General features: G+C 39.5%; 1 protein-coding gene across 2 annotated transcripts; it reads right to left on the reverse strand.

Annotated features, from left to right (window-relative positions):
* Positions 1-9,403: 9,403 nt before the first annotated feature.
* On the reverse strand, positions 9,404-20,424 carry LOC122739695 (MRG domain binding protein). 2 transcript variants are annotated; one of them, XM_043981344.1, is made up of 5 exons: positions 20,040-20,424; positions 18,923-19,044; positions 16,049-16,130; positions 12,245-12,307; positions 9,404-10,848 (listed from the first exon to the last, which is right to left on the reverse strand). In XM_043981344.1, exons 1-5 carry the CDS (start codon positions 20,299-20,301, stop codon positions 10,658-10,660), a joined length of 720 nt encoding a protein of 239 aa, XP_043837279.1. In that variant the 5' UTR covers positions 20,302-20,424; the 3' UTR covers positions 9,404-10,657. The 2 variants fall into 2 exon arrangements, with proteins under 2 accessions (XP_043837279.1, XP_043837278.1); XM_043981343.1 differs by having other exon boundaries at positions 12,233-12,307; positions 20,040-20,342.
* Positions 20,425-20,636: the final 212 nt, after the last annotated feature.

A 20,636-nucleotide genomic window follows, 5' to 3' on the forward strand; every position in this document is an offset into this window, starting at 1 on the left:
CCCATTAAAGGGTAAGCTCCTTGAGGACAGGGACTGTTTTGCCTCTTTTTGTATCCCCAGTGCTTAGGGCAGTACTTGGCATATAGTAGGTACTTTAAAATGTTCATTGACAAACTGACAAGTTATTAAACAAAAATCATGTTGGGTTGAGGAGGCCACAACCATCATAGGGTAGAGGTGGCTTCATCATTTCAAATATTCCACTGGATCTGTCATCTCTTCAATGAGGATCTCTTACCAATGACACAAATTGTAATCCATTCATGCTTACCTATCCCATGCAACTCTCTTTTCTCCCAGTGTCAGGAGGGTACCAATGGAGTACTCTGGTTGTCCACCTGCCAACCCTTGACCTTGCCACATGACCAGCCCATCTTCTCTCCTTGTCATACATTTCACTGATGCTCTTTACTCATTTTCCTCCTTGGAGTTCCTCATTAGATGTTGCTGACTGTTTGCCCCACATACTTCTCTGTAACCTTTGGCATGATAATTAGGTCTTTGAAGTCAGTAAGTCAATAAACATTAAAATGCTTACTATGTGTCAGGCACTGTACTAATCTCTGGTAATACTAACACAAATACAGCCACTGCCCTTAAGGAGCTAATGAAGACTACACAAGAGGAAGCTGAAAAGGAGGAAAGAGAGAAGGTACCCTGTTCAAGGGCATGATGGAGAAGTCCAAAGCAGACCAAAAGCAGTGTGGCTGGGAATTATGCTGGGAACCCTTCTTAAAGGGAACTTCTGGAGCTCACAGCTCCACTCTCCAGTCAGAGGGTCCAATCAGAGGGGCAGAGAGTACTGATGAGATATGAGTACTAAGGTTTTCGCACTTTGCTGCTGCTATGCTTCCTTGTCAAAGGGTTTCCTATGCTTTTCTTACCCGGATGATGCTGCCTGCTGAGCCTGGTCGGACCCTTCTAGTCCTATGTAGCCCAGGCCTGGTGGCCTACCACAACAGACCCCAGTTCCCATTCCAGATGCTCTACTAGGGAATTGGTGATAGGAATGCAAAGTGAGAGAGGAAGATGCTGAGTATGGTGACCAAGTTAGGTGCTGGGAGTGGGGAGCACATAGATTCAGGTTTCTAGCTTCCTTATTAAGTACTAGTAACTAGGCTAACTTACCAGAACCATTTGGAGTGCTTTGCTGCCCAAGTGGGTGAGGTGTCTAGGTAATGCAGTACACTACCTACTCATACCCAAACCTCCCTCAGCTTCTGAGTATGCTTAGCCCCAATTGGAGTTACTGAAGAAATATAAAGACACCCCACTTCTCCCAGGTTTTATTGCTGCCAGGAGTGCTAGATGGACCGTGAAACATATGGACTAAGTGAGGGTGCCAGTGTCAATACTTGCAGTTAAGTAATAGTAAGGCCTATTTTTTCAACTTTTTTTTTTTAAAGTGAGGCAATTGGGGTTAAGTGACTTGCCCAGGGTCACACAGCTAGTACGGGTTAAGTGTCTGAGGTCGGATTTGAACTCAGGTACTCCTGACTTCAAGACCGGTGCTCTATCCACTGTGCCACCTAGCTGCCCCATAACTTTTAATATAAAAAAGTAGAACTTTTTTCCCCCCTCACACCTACTCCTTCCCTCCCCCCAATCATTTTGTATCACTTTGGAGACCAAGTGGCCTGTATGAAAAACTATGCACCCTTTAGCCTGTTAGGCCTTCTGGTTCCCACCTAATCCACTTCCTTTAGAAAAAAATTTCATCGATGCTTTTTGTTTTTTATACTGAAGTTATTTCCCAGCTAACCCCACCCTTAGCACCACAAAGCCACCTTGTAACAAGGAAAAACATTTAAGCAAAGTTGACAAAGTAACTACATCTGACAGTATATGTAACATTCCATACCCATGATCTACTACTTCTTTACTGAGAGGAGGGACATGCCTTCATTATTTGTCCTCTGGAACCAACATTGCTCATCGCATTTCATAGACTCATAGAGCTGGAAGGAAATGAATAAGTCATCTAATCCAAATTCCTAATTTTTACATTTAAGGAAACTGGATCATGGAGATTAAGTGTCCTGCCAAGGTTCACAGAGGAACTAAGTAGCAAGGATGGGAATTGAACCCAGATTTTCTTATTCCAGAATTCCTTCCACTACAACACATTGCTTCCGTTTAAAATAAGTTCAGCTATCTTTTAGGGTTCTTTTCATTTACAATATTGCAACCATTCTATGTACTGTTCTTCTGGTTCTACTTTCTTCACTCTACTCATTAGTTCATAAAAGTCTTCCTGTTCCAACCTACCTACCTTTCACATTACCGCCCTCTTCCCCCTCCCAAGAATTCTGTGGTTAAGCCATACTAGCTACTTGCTGTTCTTTACACAAGATCTTCTTTCCTTTTTCTGTGACTTAGACTATATGCCTGGAATTCTTGTTCTCCTCACCTTTCCTCTTAGAATCTCAGTTCAAGTGCCACCTTCTACATGAAGCCTTTTATGATCTCCCCAAAATTCTAGTGCCTTCCCCTACTTAAGCTATGTTGCATTTATTTTGTATTTTTACATACCTCTATATGTTATGTCTCAGAAAGTATGTAAGTTCCTTGAAGAAAGGAACTTTTGTCTTTGTATCCCTAGTGTCTAGCACAGTGCCTGATATAGTAGGTACTTAATAAATGCCTGTTAATTATTTCATATTATTCTTCATGAACTATATGTTATAATCAGTCTGGGTTACTAGCCATTCTCTGAACTTGCTACTCCATTTCCTGCCTCACACAAGCTGTTTTCCATGCCTGGAATGCAACCTCTTCTCTACCCCTTAGAATCCTTGTTTTCTTTCAAGGCCCAACAACCCAGCTGTCACTTCTCACATGAAACCAAGATTTACCTTGATATAGTTTTTTTTTAATTAAAATATATATATATATATATATATATATATTTTTAGTGAGGCAATTAGGGTTAAGTGACTTGCCCAGGGTCACACAGCTAGTAAGTGTTAAGTGTCTGAGGCTGGATTCGAACTCAGGTACTCCTGACTCCTGGGCCGGTACTCTATCCACTGTGTCATGTAGCTGCCCCCTAGTTTTCCTTTTTATCATAAAAGTATGTTATTATTTTCTAGTTACACATAGAGATAGTTTTCAACATTTGTTTTTATAAGATTTCTAGTTTCAAATTTTTCTCCCTTCCTCCCCTCCTTCTCCCCTCCTCAAGACAGCAAGCAATCTGATATAGGTTACTTGACATAGTTTCACCTATTGCTCCTAGTTTTGTCCTCTAGGACCAAACAGAATGAGCCTGATTCATCTTCCCAAGATAGTCCATCAAATACTTGAGGACAACTATCATGTCCATCCCTCTTTGCACTCTCATAACCCCCTCCCCACCACATCTTCTAAAAGCTAAACATTCTCAGTTTCTTCAACTGTTCCTCATAAAATATAAACTCAAACCCTTCTTTATATTCATTCTTCATTATTAAATATACTTGCTTTCATCTTTTATACATTTACTTTTAGAATACGAAGTTGATTGGTGAGTTCCTTGTCTATACATAGCTATCTCTTTGGACAATTCTCATTTTTCCTACACATTGAAATAATTTCCCTTTGTTTCTCTAGTATTTCATTCTTATAGGACTCTCTTTAAATCAATTCCTCTGTTATGATTCAGATCTGGGATTGAATTTCCTCATTTCCTGAACCTTTTAAAACATTAAATACATCATTCAGGAAAATCAAGAAGTTATTAGCTGTTCTGCTTTTGGCTGAAGAGATTTACTAGATGTCCATATAACTGAAGTCCTCCATTGGTACATTATGCTTCTGTGCCAAGCTTGTAATGTTTCCCCAAATCCTTATCTTTCCTCTTTCTATCCAGTCATTAAACAAGTATTTATTAAATGCTTATTGTGTGCCAGGCACTGTGCTAAGTGTTGGGAATACAAAGAAAGGTTAAAAACATGGTCCTTGCCCTTAAGGAGCTCATATAGAAGAGATCATACAAATAACTATGGACATTCAATAGACAGATAGTTATAGATAGGTAGATAGAGATAAAGATATAGGTGTATATGTATATATTATAAATGGAAGGTAATCTGATGGAAGGTCCTAGCAGCCGGGGTTAAGGGGAGTGGCAACTGCAAAAATAAAGATTTGAGCTGAGTCTTGAAGGAAGCCAGAGAAGCTATAAGGTAGAGAGTATTCTAAGCATGGGGGGAACAGGCAGTAGAAAGGAAGATGGGCTGTTGTGTGGCAGAAACAGCAAGTTGGCCAATGTAGCTGGATTGTAAAATATGCAAGGGGTGGGTGGGGGAAGGTTAAGACTAGAAAGATAGAAGGGAACCAGCTTGTGAAGGGTTTTATAAATGATAGTCTTTTATATTTGATCTTGAAGGCAACAGAGAGCCAATGAATTTTTATAGAGGATGTGTGTAGTGGTAGTGGTGGTGGGCATAACATGGTCATACCCGAATTAGCAAAATCACTTTGGCAGCTCAGTGAAAGATGGATTGGAATGGGAGGATACAAGATGGGAAGACAACCAGAAAGCTATTGCAGTACTCAAGACATAAGGGCGATGAGTGCCACTGTGTGAAGAGAAAGGAGGGTACACATACAAGAGATGTTGTGAAGGTAGAAATGACAAGACTTAAAGAGATTGGATATTTATAGTAGCTCTTTGTGGTAGCAAAGAACTGGAAATTGAGGGGATGCCCATCAATCAGGGAATGGCTAAATAAGTTGTGTTACATGATTGTGATGAAATACTACTGTGATGTAAGAAATGATGGGCTGGTTGATTTTAGAAAAACATAGAAAGACGAGTGAAATAATGAAAAGTGAAGTAAGCAGAACCTAGAGAATTGTTTTATACAGTAACATCAATATTGTTTGAAGAATAATTGTGAACATCCAAGTTATTCTGAGTACTATAAATACTCAAATCAACTATAAAGGACCTATGAAGGAAGATGCTATTTACCTCCAGAAAAAGAACTGATAAATAGAAGTATGCAGAGTATGGTTTTACATATATTTATAAAGTTGCATCAATTGGTGGTTTTCTCTAGTGTGGATTGGGGAGGGAGGAAAGAAGAGACAGTTCAGAACCTAAAATAACAAAAATAAATAAATAATTTGAAAACACAAGATTGGATAACTAGATAAGTGCAAGTGAGAAGTCAAGGTTGACCCTGAGGTTTGTGATCCTGGGTGATCAGGAAGATAGTGGTACCCTTGATAGTAATAAGTAAGTTAGGAAGGGGGAGAATATGGGGGGAAAGATGAGTTCCATTTTGGACATGTTGAGTTTGAAATGCTTATGCAACATTCAATTCAAGATGTCCAAAAGGCAGTTGATGATGAGACAGGAACTCAGGAGAAAGATTAGGGATAGCTACATATATATGGGAATCATCAGCATATAGATGATAATTTAAGTCATGTGAAGTCATAAGATCACCAAATGAAATTGTATAGAAGCCTAATAAGTCTTGGCAGAACTTTGGGGGGGATAACTAAAATTAGTAGGTGTGACCTGGATGAAGATCCTTTCAAAAAAGACTAAGAAGTCAGAGAGGAGTGTAAAAATCTAGAGAGGTTAGGATCTAGGAGAATAGGGTAATCAAAGGTTGTAGAGATGGTAAAGAAGACTGAGATTTGAGAAAAAAGCCAATAGATTTGGCAATTAAGAGATCATTGCTAACTTTGGAGAAAGTAGTTTCAGTCAAATGACAAAGCTGCAAGCCAGACTGCAGAAGGTGTAGGGAATGAGAGAAGAGGAAATAGAGGCACTTACTGTACATGGTTTCTTAAAGAAGTTTCGCTGAGAAGGGGAGCAAAGGTATAAAATGATGATTATGGTTGTAAGACCAAATGATGATTTTTTAAGGAGAAAGATGTAGATGTGTTTGGGGGCATCAGGGAAGAAGCCAGTAGCACGAAAAATTTAAGTAAATTACAGAAGGAGTACGTATGATAGTAAGGGCAATGTGTGGGTGAAACTGGAATGGGATCAAAGATATATATATATATATATATATATATATATATATATATATATATATATATATATATATATATGGGCAGCTAGGTGGCGCAGTGGATAGAGCACCAGCCCTGGAGTCAGGAAGACCTGAGTTCAAATCTGACCTCAGACACTTAACATTTACTAGCTGTGTGACCCTGGGCAAGTCACTTAACCCCAATTGCCTCACCAAAGGAAAAAAAAAAACCCAAACCAAAACAACGACAACTATATATATATGTATATATATATATGTATATAAGGATTACCCTTGCTAAGGAGAAAGACCACTTCTTTGAGAAAGGTGCTGAGGGAGATAGTGGGGAAAGACACATCTGAGAAAGGTGTTCTGTAATATACTCCAGAACAAAAACTCTTTTCTTTGTCCCTCCACTGACCATCACGCAAATGTTTTCCACTAAGTTTCACTCTAGTTATTCACAAAAATATTCTTTCTTAACATATAATACATAATGCTATTTACTGCACCCCACATAGTTTCCCATCTTATTTCTTTTGAATTAAGTACAGTCAGTTCTGCTGTAATGTGATATATTTATTCCTAAAAATCACCAAGCCATGCAAAATCTCACAGAAAAAAAGAGTTTATGGGGAAAATGGGGTGGAGGCACAATGCTCAAAAACTTTATCAGTGACATACACACAAAAACATAGGAACCTAATGAAAACAGTAGTATAATTTCATACATATCAAATGGTTAAGAAATACAAAAATACTATAATAGTTGGTTGAGTGCTCAGTCTGCACTTCACTACCCCCTATCATTTCCAGAGCCCCCAAGGTAGTGAAGTTGAGTTGCTGAGGGCAAGAAGGTGGGTCTACTCTCCAGTGCTGGAGGGAGATGGGAATGGGGGCTCAGTCTGATGGTAGAGGGTGGATTGGAGGGTTGGGAAGAGCAGGATGGACTAGCCTTCCTCAGTCCACAGCTCCTAATGCAACAGCAGAGAGACAACAAACATTACATGTTACCTGGGAAAAGACCTGAAATTTGTGGTGTGCATCAGGAAATTTTCTATCTTCTCTTGCTGTTTCTCAAGGATGGAACATAAGCAAACACAAAATTTGGTTTATGCTTAAATTGTTCTCCAATATATTGATTAGTTTAGAACAAACTCACACTATTAAAACAAGTATTATAGTAGAACTGACTGTACATTGATCCAAAGCCATATACAATCCCAAATATGACATATATCTTGAGGTCAAATTCCACCCACCCCCCCTCATATTGGGGCATCTTTTTCTTCTTGTTTCTTAAACTTTATCTATGTAAAGACATTTGAGGCCAGAGTTTTTATGATTTTTTTAGTACTAGTTCCTTTCTTGAATTTTTCTTTCAGTGAATTAATGGGTGTTTGAATATTAATTCATTATAGCTACCTTTTTTGGTATCTAACTTGGATACAAATATGCAATTTTGTTTTTATTTTAATCCCTTTCAATATGATTTTTGTAAGACACTTGTCATATACATCATTATCAGGTTTTATTAGATGCTACTTCACCCCAGATCAGGAACCTGTCTCACATGCTATTTTAAGCTGGGGTCCTGAAGCCCAAATCTATCTTCAGGAACCACTTTCTTAGCTAGCTGTTTATTTCCCAAATCAGTTTTTCTCCCCACTGCCTTCAATGAAAAAGTGAGGAAAACACACAACCTGTTCCAACACCTCGGTGTTGTTTCTTGTCCAAGACTTCCAATCTGTGGTAATACTTCTTAGATTCCTTCTGGCTTTATCATTTGTGGCTTAATTTAGTATTCTAAGTAGGTAGCAGCCATCTATTTGGCTAAGTCTTGGTGAGTTCTCTATTATTTTTTAAAAAGATACTTCCTCCCAAGGAAGATAACAAAACTCTGGATTGCCCTTAGGGCTACAAACAGGCGACTACCACTGCTTTTCAGCTTCCTTTGATCCTTATCAAATGATCTTGCTGCTAATAGCTTCTGTGGCTCTACAGTATCATTCTTTAGAAGGAAAGTTGTCATCTCCTTTTGAGAGTATCCAGCCCCCTCTACTTCTGGAAGGTCTTCAGATTTATTTTTTTAAACTCTAAATATATCTCTCCATGTAATACTCTATTAGGTTCAAATTTCATCTCCATCTCTGTCAGGAGGTGGGTAGCATGTTTTATGAATCCTCTGTAGCCACCGCTGTCGCTTAATCAGTATCGAAGTTAAATTTTTTTAGTCTCTTGTTCTGCTTATTTCTTGGCATCATCTGTTTGTTTTTCCATGATTCTCCAAATAATTGCTTTCATCATTTATGGTTTAATATTTCATTTCATTCATAAAGCCATTTCTCGATTGATTAAAAACCCTTCTTTTCTAGTTCTTTGCTGAAGCAAGAGTGCTGCTACAAATATTTTTTCTACACCTGGGTCCTCTCCCTTTGCTTTTGATCCTTGAGGGACATTTTAGAACTGTTATCACTGGGTCAAAAGGCATGCATGGTTGAGTGATTTGGGGAGCAGAGTTTCAAACTGCTCTCCAGAATGGCCAATTTCATAGCTCTAAAACTGAATGTGTGCTTGCCCTCCCACATCAACAATGATTTTTCTTTTTTGTCATCTATGCCAATATGATGGGGGACGTGGAACCTCTAAGTTGTTTTAACAGTGGTCTGAAGCATTTTTCTTTCCAGGTGACAGATTCAATCGATCTGACCAACTCATGCCAATAACCAATATAGTCTTTCAATTTCCTTTGCCCTCCAACTGTCTTACTTATTTTTTCTTTCCTCATCTTGCTATAACTCTTACCTCCTTAGCCTTTTCCCTCTAGGTTCTTAATACCTGTGCCCCTTCAACTCTCTCTCATAGACCAATATCTGGAACTAGTTTGTTCTTCAAATTTTCCTAATTTCTCTTCTCCAAATTCAATCTCTGGCTTTGTTTTCAACACTACCTCCCTCTCCCAACTCCTACATCACCCATACAATCTCTCCTTATTCAATTCATCTTCTCTCATGGAAGCCAGAAGTAGAATGCTCAGCCTTTTCTCCTCAAGTTAACTTTTCTACGTTTTTGATCAGTGACAAATACATCAATATACAAAACATGAACAATTTGGGTTATTTAGCAAAATTTTTTCCAAAGGCTCTGTGCATGGAAATGACTCCCAAGTTCTTTTTTAGTTATGTCTAGATTCAGCAAGCTCTGGCAGTTGCTACTAAGCTTGAGATTCACCTAGCTAAATCTGGAAAGACTCCTCACCAAAGAGTTTTGGTCATCAAGTGAAAAATTATTTTAACCAGAGTAATTTGTAAAAATCATTTATCTTCTGAGGTTTGAAGGAGGAGCACAGGTCATTGGAAGAGGCACTGAAGAATTCAAAAACTTTTAAACATTTAACCCATTTTGGTATTAATACTACAAGACAATTTAAGGGATTTTTAGTACCTTTTATTCAGCAGTCAAACGAGGGTATATTTCAAATAAGCATTTTGTGCCATATCCAACGCCAGTTCAACAGACTAAGATTCCCTCCCACAAAACTGTCATTTATTTGGTCTGTCTGCAACCGTCTGCATAATAAATAAGAACTGCTACAAATGTTCAATATTCCAGCATATAAAACCGAGCAACAAGTATCTCAAAATAGTCATGACCTTAAAACAAATTTCTCAGAAAAAATACAACACAAGATTAAGCTTCTGCAATATTATTTCCATATAAAACACTAGTAAAATATTTTTCTTAAAAATTAAATAATGAAATACCAAACCAATTATATACAGTACACACGAATGAGTCAAAACATCCAATTCTTGGTCTCTCTGGTGGCAAGAAGTTCTATCATATTTTGTGGCACTAAAAAGCAATTCAGTCAAGACCCCTAACTCAAGAAGCACTCAGAAAGAAAATGTCTACAGTCCCACACTGCACTTCACATGGACAGGTTTGCCTGAAGTCTCCAAGAAGAGATCTTATGTTTACTTCAAGTGGGCAAAAAATTAAAACTTTTGTTCTGACAGCAGCCAGTGTGGTCTTTTAGGTTTACTGCTCCTAGCTCCAAGCTATGTATTTGAGAATAATGCTTTTCTTAGTATATGGTAATCTGTCCATTTGAAAGAGGTCCCCCTTTGAATTGTCTCCTTAGTTCACTCTGGCATTTTGCCTTATTATGGTAAAAAGAAAAATATATTTGATCCTACAACTGGTTTCAGATACCAAATCAAGGATAACTGGTAAGAACCTAAAGGATCAGCACATCTCTAAGAAATGAGTTTTGACTTCAAAAACACAAAGAATACATAAATAATCTTTCTATATGTATATCATCACAAAATTCCTTAAGTACACACTTGGCAAAGCTACCATTTTACCTTGGGAAATCTGAGCACTCAGCTAGAATGCTCAATAAATGTCCTACTGCCACCAAGGTAAGCTAGATTCTTTTCTGTGTTCAAACCATATTCCTAGCAAGTATAGGATACACTTCTCAGCCTTTTCCCTCATGCTAATCTTTTCACATTCCCTTCCCAATGATTAGCAAAAATGACAATATGTACCACCTGAACAATTTGTGTCATTTAATAAAAACTTGTCAAAAATTCCTTCCACTAAAGTAAACATCATCAATTTTTTTGTTTCCTTCTTATTCTTCTCTAAGCTATAAGTAACACAGGCCCAGTCTATGTTCTCCGACGTTTGGCTGCACTTGGACTTGAGGGATTGCTGTTTGCATTTAAGACCTTTTCTGTGACTCGGTTGCGTTTCCTCTTGTCTGCACCTTCTTTTGACCCAGAGTCTGACGAGCCCTTTTCTTTCTCTTTGCCACTGGACTTTTCAGCTCCTTTCCCCAAATTTCCTGAAGATGTAAAAACTGAGAAACAGAATTATTTTTCTATTTCATTAACCATGAAATTGAAATTTTTTTTGAAAATATTTAGTATTTTTAAAAATTTCTTCCATATTTCAAGTGACCCTTATTACAATTAACATAGCAATACACATAATATTCAGGAAATCTTCCTTGATCTCTTCCCCCATTTCCCTCCCCTGCTAAACCATACTATAGTCATACATTCTACTGAAGAATATATACCTGTCACTTTGGGTCTGAAAAAAATCTAAGGGTTTTCCCCCCAACTTTTTGGTATGAAAGTCATCGTTAAGTTATCAACTGAATGTCCAGATTTTGTTTCCTGGGATTTTGCTGTACTGAAAATTGCCACATTAAGTAAGCCATTACTTGGCACCTATATTTTTCTTATAGAACATTTCATTTTAAATATTTGTTGTCATAGGATTTGATTGGTAGATTTTAAATTAATGATCCACGGTTAGTTGTATTTGGAAGTAATTCGTTATATTTTCTTTCTTTTTTTTTTTAAGTGAGGCAATTGGGGCCAAGTGACTTGCCCAGGGTCACACAGCTAGTTAGTGTTAAGTGTCTGAGGCCGGATTTGAATTCAGGTACTCCTGACTCCCGGGCTGGTGCTCTATCCACTGCGCCACCTAGTTGCCCCATTATATTTACTTTTATATGTCCCCTCCCTTCCCCCTAATTTTTCAACATCACTACCTTTTTTTTTTTTTTTTTTTGCAGGGCAATGAGGGTTAAGTGACTTGCCCAGAGTCACATAGCTAGTAAGTGTCAAATATCTGAGGCCAAATTTGAACTCAGGTCCTCCTAAATCCAGAGCCATTGTTTTATCCACTGTGACACCTAGCTGCCCAACATCACTACTTTTACTGAAGAACTTGGTCAGTACAATACTACTGCACAGCTAAGAGAAAATTGTTAGCACTATTAAGAAGCTGCTCCCTTCTAGTCCTCTTTTGATGCCTCATCAGAACATGAAAGTGATACTAGATTCATAAAGGCTGCTCCTGGAAAGTGCAAGCTTCGGCAGGTTCTAGAGGCAACCAGCCTTGAAAAGCTTGAGCTAATTGTGAACTTATCTGAGGACCAGCCTACCTGAGTTTGGAGGAACTAATCAATAAATCAGCTGCACCATAATGAATCCATACCACTAAAAACCACAGATCCTTGAATTATTTTAAAAAGACAGCTCCTTACAGTAAAAATAGATTCATTAGCAGTTGGAACTTATTCTCCAGATGACAATTTAAGACTAATGGTGGAAAAAAAGACTACTAGGTCAAATAACGATGCTAAACTGCTAAGCTGAATCTATTTTAAATGATACAGCCTCCTGGATAAGCCAGGTGAATGTGGTATGGCACAGTTTATACATAATTACCATCTTCAGTACCAGTGTGTGGATCCACTTCTTCCTTTATTTCTTCCTTCACCTCATCTTCAATCATTACTTTTCCTGTAAAAAGATTAAGTAAAAAAAATTCACTGAGACTCTGGCGTATACACATCACTAAAACAGGTAGGTACTGTGAGAACTTCTATTGTGGAGGGCTTTACAATCTAAGCGGGGAGAGAAATACAGATAAACATATAACAAACAAGATACAACAATAACTACTTAGAGCTATATTCGGAATTATAAAGGTTTCCTAGAAAGATTTGAGTGGCACTACTTAGAGAGGTCCTATTTGTTTTAAACAAAAATCAATTCATTCTTGAGCAACAGCAGAAAAAAAAATATGAATTTAAGATCTGATACCATAAGATCTGTCTTTAGAAGCAACAATAAATCACAGTAACTATGTTACTATTTAGTTGCCTTTTTATTGGGCACCAAACAATTCTTTAGGCAAGTGATAAGGATCAATGGTGTGAGAAAGATCTTGCTGTTTTGATCTGAATTTATTGGTATTAAGCAATAGTTAAATTAGTACCCAAATTTGTCATAAGATATTTTATACACATATATATTGTATACATACAGTGGTAACTTATATCACTTTAATGGGAATATGATTGTTATTTAATTTGGAATTAGAATATGTGCAGGAACACATTCAGACTAGTTGAGTTATCTCAAAGATTTTCTCCTTGTTTAAGGAATTCTGAAGCCAGTCTCCTTTTTGCCTACATGATTAATGGCTGAACCTATTTTACTATGTGCAATTATGTGAGACATTTTCTTGTCTATTCTCTGTATGCAATTTGGGATTGTTTACACTAGTTTCAACTATTGTTTGTTATTGAGCATCTCAAGGCAGATTCATTTGTGTAATGTTAACTTATGGATGAAAAGCATCAAATTAATATAGGTACAAGTATAGTTAATGCTTGCTACCTAGGATATATGATCCCTGAGAAGTGAATTCATTTGAAGTACTGATTGTATTTATGACATTGACATTGTCATTGTATAAATACATTACTCCTGAGCCAGTAAGCAGCCATGATGCCAGCAACCCTGAGAAGTTTTACACAGCATGAATAGCAGGTGGCTGATTGTTATGGGAAAGGCTGGGAGAATGACTTTAGCAAGAGCTGAAGTGGATTTTTCCTGGTTTAATTTCCCCAACATGTCACGTGGGTCCCACCTAGCTGACTTTGAGCCTGACTCGAGACACCTGGCTGTCTACAGAACTTCTACCTGGAGTGGATATGAAGTTTGGGGAAGTATTATTCCCTGAGAGCTTTCTCTCTCTTCTTTTATGGTAAATCCTTATAATCATGTCACTTGATCAGCATAAACACAATACTGGCTCTTTATCCCTAGGTTAATACTATAATATCTGGGTGAGATGCAGGTATAAGATTCAAGATATTTGTACTAGAAATTCTAGTCTCTTTTGAATTCTAAACAACTAGAATGTATAAGCATCTAGCTTTGTCACCTGTTATTCGTTATGCATTTTAAAACTGAATCAGAAATATGAGCTTGTTTTGAAGAAAAGAATTTTAATGCAACTAGTTTTCAAAGGGGGAGTAACAAAGAAAATTGTTACATCTATGGGAAAAACAACTAACTTTTTTATGTAATATGAAAATAAAACCTGTCTGTAGAGCATGTCTATAGTGCAAACATGGTTTTTATGGACAACTTATTTGGCATGCACTGTTTTGAAACTAATTACTTAAGCGTCATCCTAAGTCTTTTACTACAATTGTAGTTAACTTGGTAACTTTTATGTAAATTCATTTGTGGTCATCTTCTTACAAAGGTATTCTGTAACCTAAGTTTTATGTGAGGATTAGATCTTTTTATTTTTTAAAAATTTTTTTAGTGAGGCAATTGGGGTCAAGTGACTTGCCCAGGGTCACACAGCTAGTAAGTGTTAAGTGTCTGAGGCCAGATTTGAACTCAGGTACTCCTGACTCTAGGGCCAGTGCTCTATCCACCGTGCTACCTTGCTGCCCCAGGATTAGATCTTAAACAATTGAGTGAAAATTTTTGGAGAAATAAGGTTAAATGTGTATGTATGTATGTATATATATACACACACACACATATATATATAAATATAAAGATTTAAGAGTTCTGCCTTCTCTGGTATTTTGAAACATTTATATTTCAAAGTCATATGACTTGCACGTATCAAGGTAATCATAACCCTTTGGTCGGTTAATAATGTTTATCAGATACAGAATTAGATAAAGCTATAAACAGCATAGGGCACTCATGTTATAAATTTGTTAAGGTTCGGGTAAACTGTGAGACCTTGATTTTGATAATAAGAACAGAACCATAAAGTTTGAGATAGTTTTTAACAAATGGAATAGTTACTGGGGGAGTAGGATTTGAGAGACTGTATCAATTTGTATTAAGATCTGTTTTGCAAGAGATTTTAACAGGAACATCTGAGGAGTCTCTACAAGTAATCTGAAACCAAAGAAGTGAATCCATTGAAGAGGTGATCTGGAGACAAGACATTTTCTAGACTGCCCCAAGAAAAGGAGCCCCAGAGACCAGATAACTACCTGGGACCTCTGAGATGCAAGATGAAATTGCTAATCGAATGGACATTGGGAATACATCACTGAAATTACAAAGAGACTTGATATTAGCTAATGTTGTTAGCCATGCTTGTTGTTATAATCTTAGTAGTTACTGACATTAGTTCCTTGTGCTATATCTTGGAGTTGTTACTGAAAATATGATAAGGATAGAATTGTCCAAGGAACAAAACCAGTCTTGAAAGGACACTATTGGATTTGTGGCCAAAAACTGCTTACACGTCTCCCCAAGAACTGGACAAGTATAGGCTATATTGGGATAATTAGGCCCCAATTTTTCCTCCTGAAAGATACCTATGGGGCAGGATTAGGTATTCAGCTGTATGAAGCATTTAAAAAAGCTATAGCCACAGAAATTAGGAAGGTGGCTCATGTACCTGCTCAGAAATGGAATTCTTGGTTTGAGGGTGGATGGTTTTCATGGCTAAACAGAAGCTGGTGGAAGCAATTGGGGTTCTTTCTCCTATGTGCCCTGGCAGCTCTATTAGTCATACTGTGCCTAATTTCCTGCTTTATTAATTTAATTATTAGAATGGTTGAGGGAATGCAGGTAATGACTCTAGCAAAAGGAGGTGAAGAAGGGTATCAAATGATGATCCTTCAATGAGGGATTAAATAGAGTCTAGATCAGGAGATGGAAGAAATGGTGGATGAGATTTACTTGGCATAGGAGGAGAACGAAGGGTGAGGAGAGACACAAATGAGTAAATAAAAAGCTAAGGGATGGAGAGAATCAGATGTGTTCTACAAATAGTTGCAAGGGGCTTCTTCCCTTCCCCTACCATACCTTTCCTTTTCCTGCTGAGTTAGCAGAGGTTTTCTAAAGTTAGATAACAAAGAATTGTAAAATCTCAGGGTCTGAATGTGAATCTGAAATAACCTGATAGGTGATTTTGGGGGGGGAGAGAGGGGACCGACACAGGGACAGGACGACTTTTGCATTAGATCTAAGATAAAAAGGGAAGTTTGCTGTGGCAAATCATGCCACTCTTCTAGAGTGTGTGCCCTTTCTTGCATGGTTGTAATAAAATGGTCTTCCTTCTTTGCACCAGATGGGGAGTTGTGCCTCAGTTTATCTGTTTCAAACAATGGCCGTAGGCTGGCCTGTTATACATGGTCAAGGGCTTATCAATATATAATATTCTTATCTAATCTTGGTAGAGACTTCAAACCTGGAATTCATTCTTACCTTCTTTGACCTCTTGAATAATTTCTTCAGGTAGGATGAAGTTCTTCTCTGAATTAGGGAATGGAAGAATCTCAGACTCATGCTGAACATCAAATAAAGTACAGTTTTGTTTTTTAAAGAAACAAAGAAAAAAGCTGTCAATTTGGGCATATAATTAAAAATCTTTAAGAAAATGCCACCACTAATCAGTATAAATACAACCAAAAGCCATTCACTGCTGATTCGAGTAGCATTTAAGTAATCTGGACTATGAGTTGCACATAGTTTAAAATACTTATCACTTAAAAAACATAAGGTATCCAGAAAAGAAAAATAAAACTGAAAATAAAACCTAAAGAAACAAAATGAAGCTGTCTTCAAATATATTAAAAGTTATAAGGACACCACCCAGTTTCTTTCTGTAACGTTAGAGGCAAAACTGTGGTTTTAATTGCAGCAAGAGTTTGCATCAGGATAAAAGTTTCTTGCCTACCAATTCTACCATACCAAGAGAAACTGGTCAAAGCCAACAAAGTTCAGAGAAGAGATAAAATGTTAATTAATGCAAAGACCTGGGGGCACCTATTCTCCAAGTGTACAATAACCAAAAACATTTGAGGAGTTATTGGCAGAGAATATAGATTGATAAAAATTGGGAGGGAAAAAAACATACAACAGACCTTACTTAAAAGGGGGATGGGCCAGTAGACAGAGCACCGGCCCTGGATTCAGGAGGACCTGGGTTCAAATCTGGTCTCAGACACTTAACACTTACTAGCTGTGTGACCCTGGGCAAGTCATTTAACCCCAATTGCCCTGAAAAAAGGGGGGGGGGATGGGCAAAGAGATCATAAATAACCTGGTACAAAGAAAACGAATAAATGTGAACATGTATACATGCAAAGAAGCATGAGCAGGTAACCTAGACAGAATAGCACACAGTGAATGAGTAAAGAAAAGGAGGAAACAAAAGAATAAAATCTGAGTTCATTAAAGAAACAGGATTTGCAAAGAAATTTATATGGTAAAGGAATTTATGAGAAAATTATTTTTGATATTGCTTTCTACTCCTCTCCCATTTTGGTTAACTAGGGTCTATTGAGGAGCTGGGATTAGAACCCAGGAAAACTGAAGTTAGCTAGTCAAGGGACTTGGATTCAAATCCTGACATTTACTAGCTGTGTGATCAAGGACAAAAGCAGCTTCTCTGAGTTTCATTTTCCTTACTATTTTCTCTCAAAAGGGGAGAATACTTGCACTTATCTACCTCATAATTTGACTCTAAGGAATGATTAACATACTATTAGAGATGTAATTTTTTTTGTTGTTCTGACTTCCTAATAAGGTAGTCATTCTACTACAACTAGCCAGTTATTTATTTGCCTTTCATAAAAGTACAGAAAAAACAAAACCCTGAATGGTTAATTCAAAGAATTCAACAAGTATTAATCATATCCTTACTCTGTGCTAGGGACTGGGGAATACTAAAATGAAAAAGTCATTGTCTTGAAGGAACTTGTGTTCTACTGCAGAGAATACATTTAAATGGATGGATACATATAGCTAGGCCTGACTTCTGAAAAGCTGAACACCACAAATACTGCTGTGATTTACACAGCAAATCAGGTAAACAAAATGTCTTCATAATATCCAATGCTTATCATAGATTCAATAGTTGTTGTGCTTATAATATTCAAACATTCAATCTGGCTCATGGGGGAAATTCCATGTGATTTTCCCTTTACTGATTTTGACCTATCATCAGTTCACTCAGCTGACCAGACAGCATTGACTTAATCCACAAACATAGTATGAACCAGGTCAAGAAAAGGGTACAGCATAAAAGACCACCAGTTAAGTACTGCCACAGGTTCAAGAAATAAAGAATCTAGCTACAAAATGGCATGTTGAAGCAGGTTAGCAAAAGGTCACTGGCTTATGGGATGCTAGGATCTGGGAACCAACCAACTGTAGGAATCCCAGCTAAAGGAGAGACAAGGGGGTAGCCTTTTAATATGACTCAACAAGTCAATGGCTTTTCAACACATTATTTTCAGTCCCCAAAAAACACTTTTGGAATTCAAAGATTAGCTTGTTCCTCACTTTTTGAGGTCAGGAACTTAAATAAGGGCTCAGCTGAGACACAAAGCATTTTGCATATATTCACATTTTATCCTAACACAACCTCTGAGGCAGGAGTACAAATATTACCTCTTTTGTAGACAAGGAAATGAAGCTTAGTAAATGTCAGAGTCTACACTTAAACCAAGATCTTTTTATTCAACCCATGTTCTCTTCACTGCCTCATACCTGAACATCTTGGGATTCCATCTGGACTGGGCCAGCCTGTTTGGCTCATTACAATAGACTGTTCCATTGCAGTCCATATTCATCTGAGAGAGGAAAGGGGAGTACTGAGACAATTCTCTGAAAACTGCAAAGTTGTGATTTCCTTCCAGTAATTGAATTTGTGCAGATTCTTAGAAATTATGGACCATCAGCTTAGTACAGTGGAAAGAGGGCATAGGAACACTGGGTTTTAAGTCTTGTTCTTGCCACTAACTAGCTGTACAACTTTTGGCAAATTCCTTTTCCTTTGTGGGTCTTATTTCTCTCATCTGTAAGAGGATGCAAGATGATGATCTTTAAGGCACCCTTCAAATTCTAACAATCTATTAATGGGTTACGCTTAAGAGATTCAATTTCAATATTATTTTACTGTTTTAGCAACTATCCCCCTAAATTTTTTAGGCAGAATTTCCACAAACCCTATTTTCTTATAGCCAAGCACTCCTGTTTCAAGGTTTCTTAGTTTGTAGGAACTCATTGGGAGAACAGAATTAAATCCTCTCACTTTTACTTATAGCCCATATAGTGCTGGAACTCACTCCTTACCAATGCTTGCATATCGTACATAGTACTTAAATGGTCCCAGATGACTTTGGAGGAGATCTGTCTCCCTATGTTCTGACTGAACTTGTCCCTGATGCAGATCATGTGGAAGTGCCGGTTCACACCTGTAAGAGGAGGGAAAACTGTTCAGGAAATTACACCTGTTGATGACTCGTGCTTTTGTTTTTGGTTTTTTTTGGGGGGGGGGCGGGGCGCGAGGTGTCTTCATTTTACAAAACAAGGAAAACGGCAAAGCCCAAACCTATTTTAAAAAAAAAGTCTTTTCGCTATGCTCCAAGAATGTTAGTTTTGTTTCCTTGGCTATAATTATGTTCAAGCACAAGAGTATTCTCTCCCCCAAACTCCTTGCTTTCCAACTACAGCAGCCAGTACATAGTAAGTGCTAAATAAATCCTTGCTGAATTTAAATCTTGAATCCGGGCGAAGAGCCCCGATTATTTAAAACGACACCTCCCCCCCCCTCCCCCCGCCCCATTCCCACTCCCGGAGTGTGGCCTGGGCTCAGGTTTTTGCATAGGGCTCCACCGTGAGGGGGCATTCTGCATTTCTCCCCCTCCCCAAAGCTCCTAAAAAAGGGATCATATACAATCCTGTTCCTAGGGTCGGGGAAAGCAAAGGGGGAAGGAGAGGAGGGAAGGGAGAGAGAGAAGCTCCGGGAGTGGAGAGGGAGGAACTCCTGGGCCGGGAAGAAGGGGGAGGCGAGGATAGAAGGGGGGGGAAAGGCGGGGGGGGGGGGGACGGGGATGGGAAGCGGGGGGAAAAGCTCGGGCGCCGGGGATGGGATTGAGGAGGAGGGAGAAGCTCTGAAGCCGAGGACGCGAGAGGGGTGGGGTGGAGAAAGCTGGAGATGGTGGGGGTTGGGAGGAGGAGAAGCCCCGGGGCCTGGGGGCAGGACGCGGAGGGAGAAGACCAGCTCAGAGACCGGGCTCCCGGAGCATCTTCCTAGGGGCGGAGGAAGAGAGAGGGCCGCCCCTCCCCCCTCGGTCGCAGCACCGGCCTGCAGCCCGGCTGCGGCTGATATTCGAGGCCGCGGCTCCGGCCGGGCCTACGCTGCGCTCCGTTCCGAGCGCTCCACCCCTCCCCGCTCGCCTTCCCTCACCGACGGGCTTGTGCCCCAGCATGGCATGGAAGAGGCACACTTCCACCTCGGGGCTCCACACCACGACATCCTCGGGCGGGCCCGGCGCCGACTCCACAGGGCCCTTCTCACCGCTACCGCCAGGACCCGGGCCAGAACCGGGGCCGCTGCCCCCACCGCCGCCGCTTCCACTGCCTCCGCCACCTCCACCGCCGCCACTCGCGCCCGAGCCAGGGCCGCCGCCGCCGCCGCTTCCGCCGGTGGCAACCTCGGCTTCCCCCATAGCTCTGTCTCTACTAAGAGAGCGGCGCAGCTGCGGAGCTCTACGCGCGCGGCCCCGGCGCCCCCTGGCGGCCGCTCTGCGTCGTGCACGCGCGCGCGCCCGCGCCCCAGGGGCCGCGCTTCCTTGTTCCCCGCCCCCCGAGACTGCTGAGCCAGGCTGCTCCTGGCCGCTCTCGCCGTCGCCCTCTGGCCCGGCCGTGCCCGTGCCCGTGCCCGTGCCCGTGTTTTGGGCCACGAGCTCGTCTGGTTCAGTCATGTCTTCTTCCCTAGGCCGCAATTGCACCGTGCTTTTCCTGGGCTTTAGTTTTCCCAGCAGGAAATCCCCATTTTAAAACC

This window comes from Dromiciops gliroides, chromosome 2, assembly GCF_019393635.1.
Source record: "Dromiciops gliroides isolate mDroGli1 chromosome 2, mDroGli1.pri, whole genome shotgun sequence".
Taxonomy (NCBI): domain Eukaryota; kingdom Metazoa; phylum Chordata; class Mammalia; order Microbiotheria; family Microbiotheriidae; genus Dromiciops; species Dromiciops gliroides.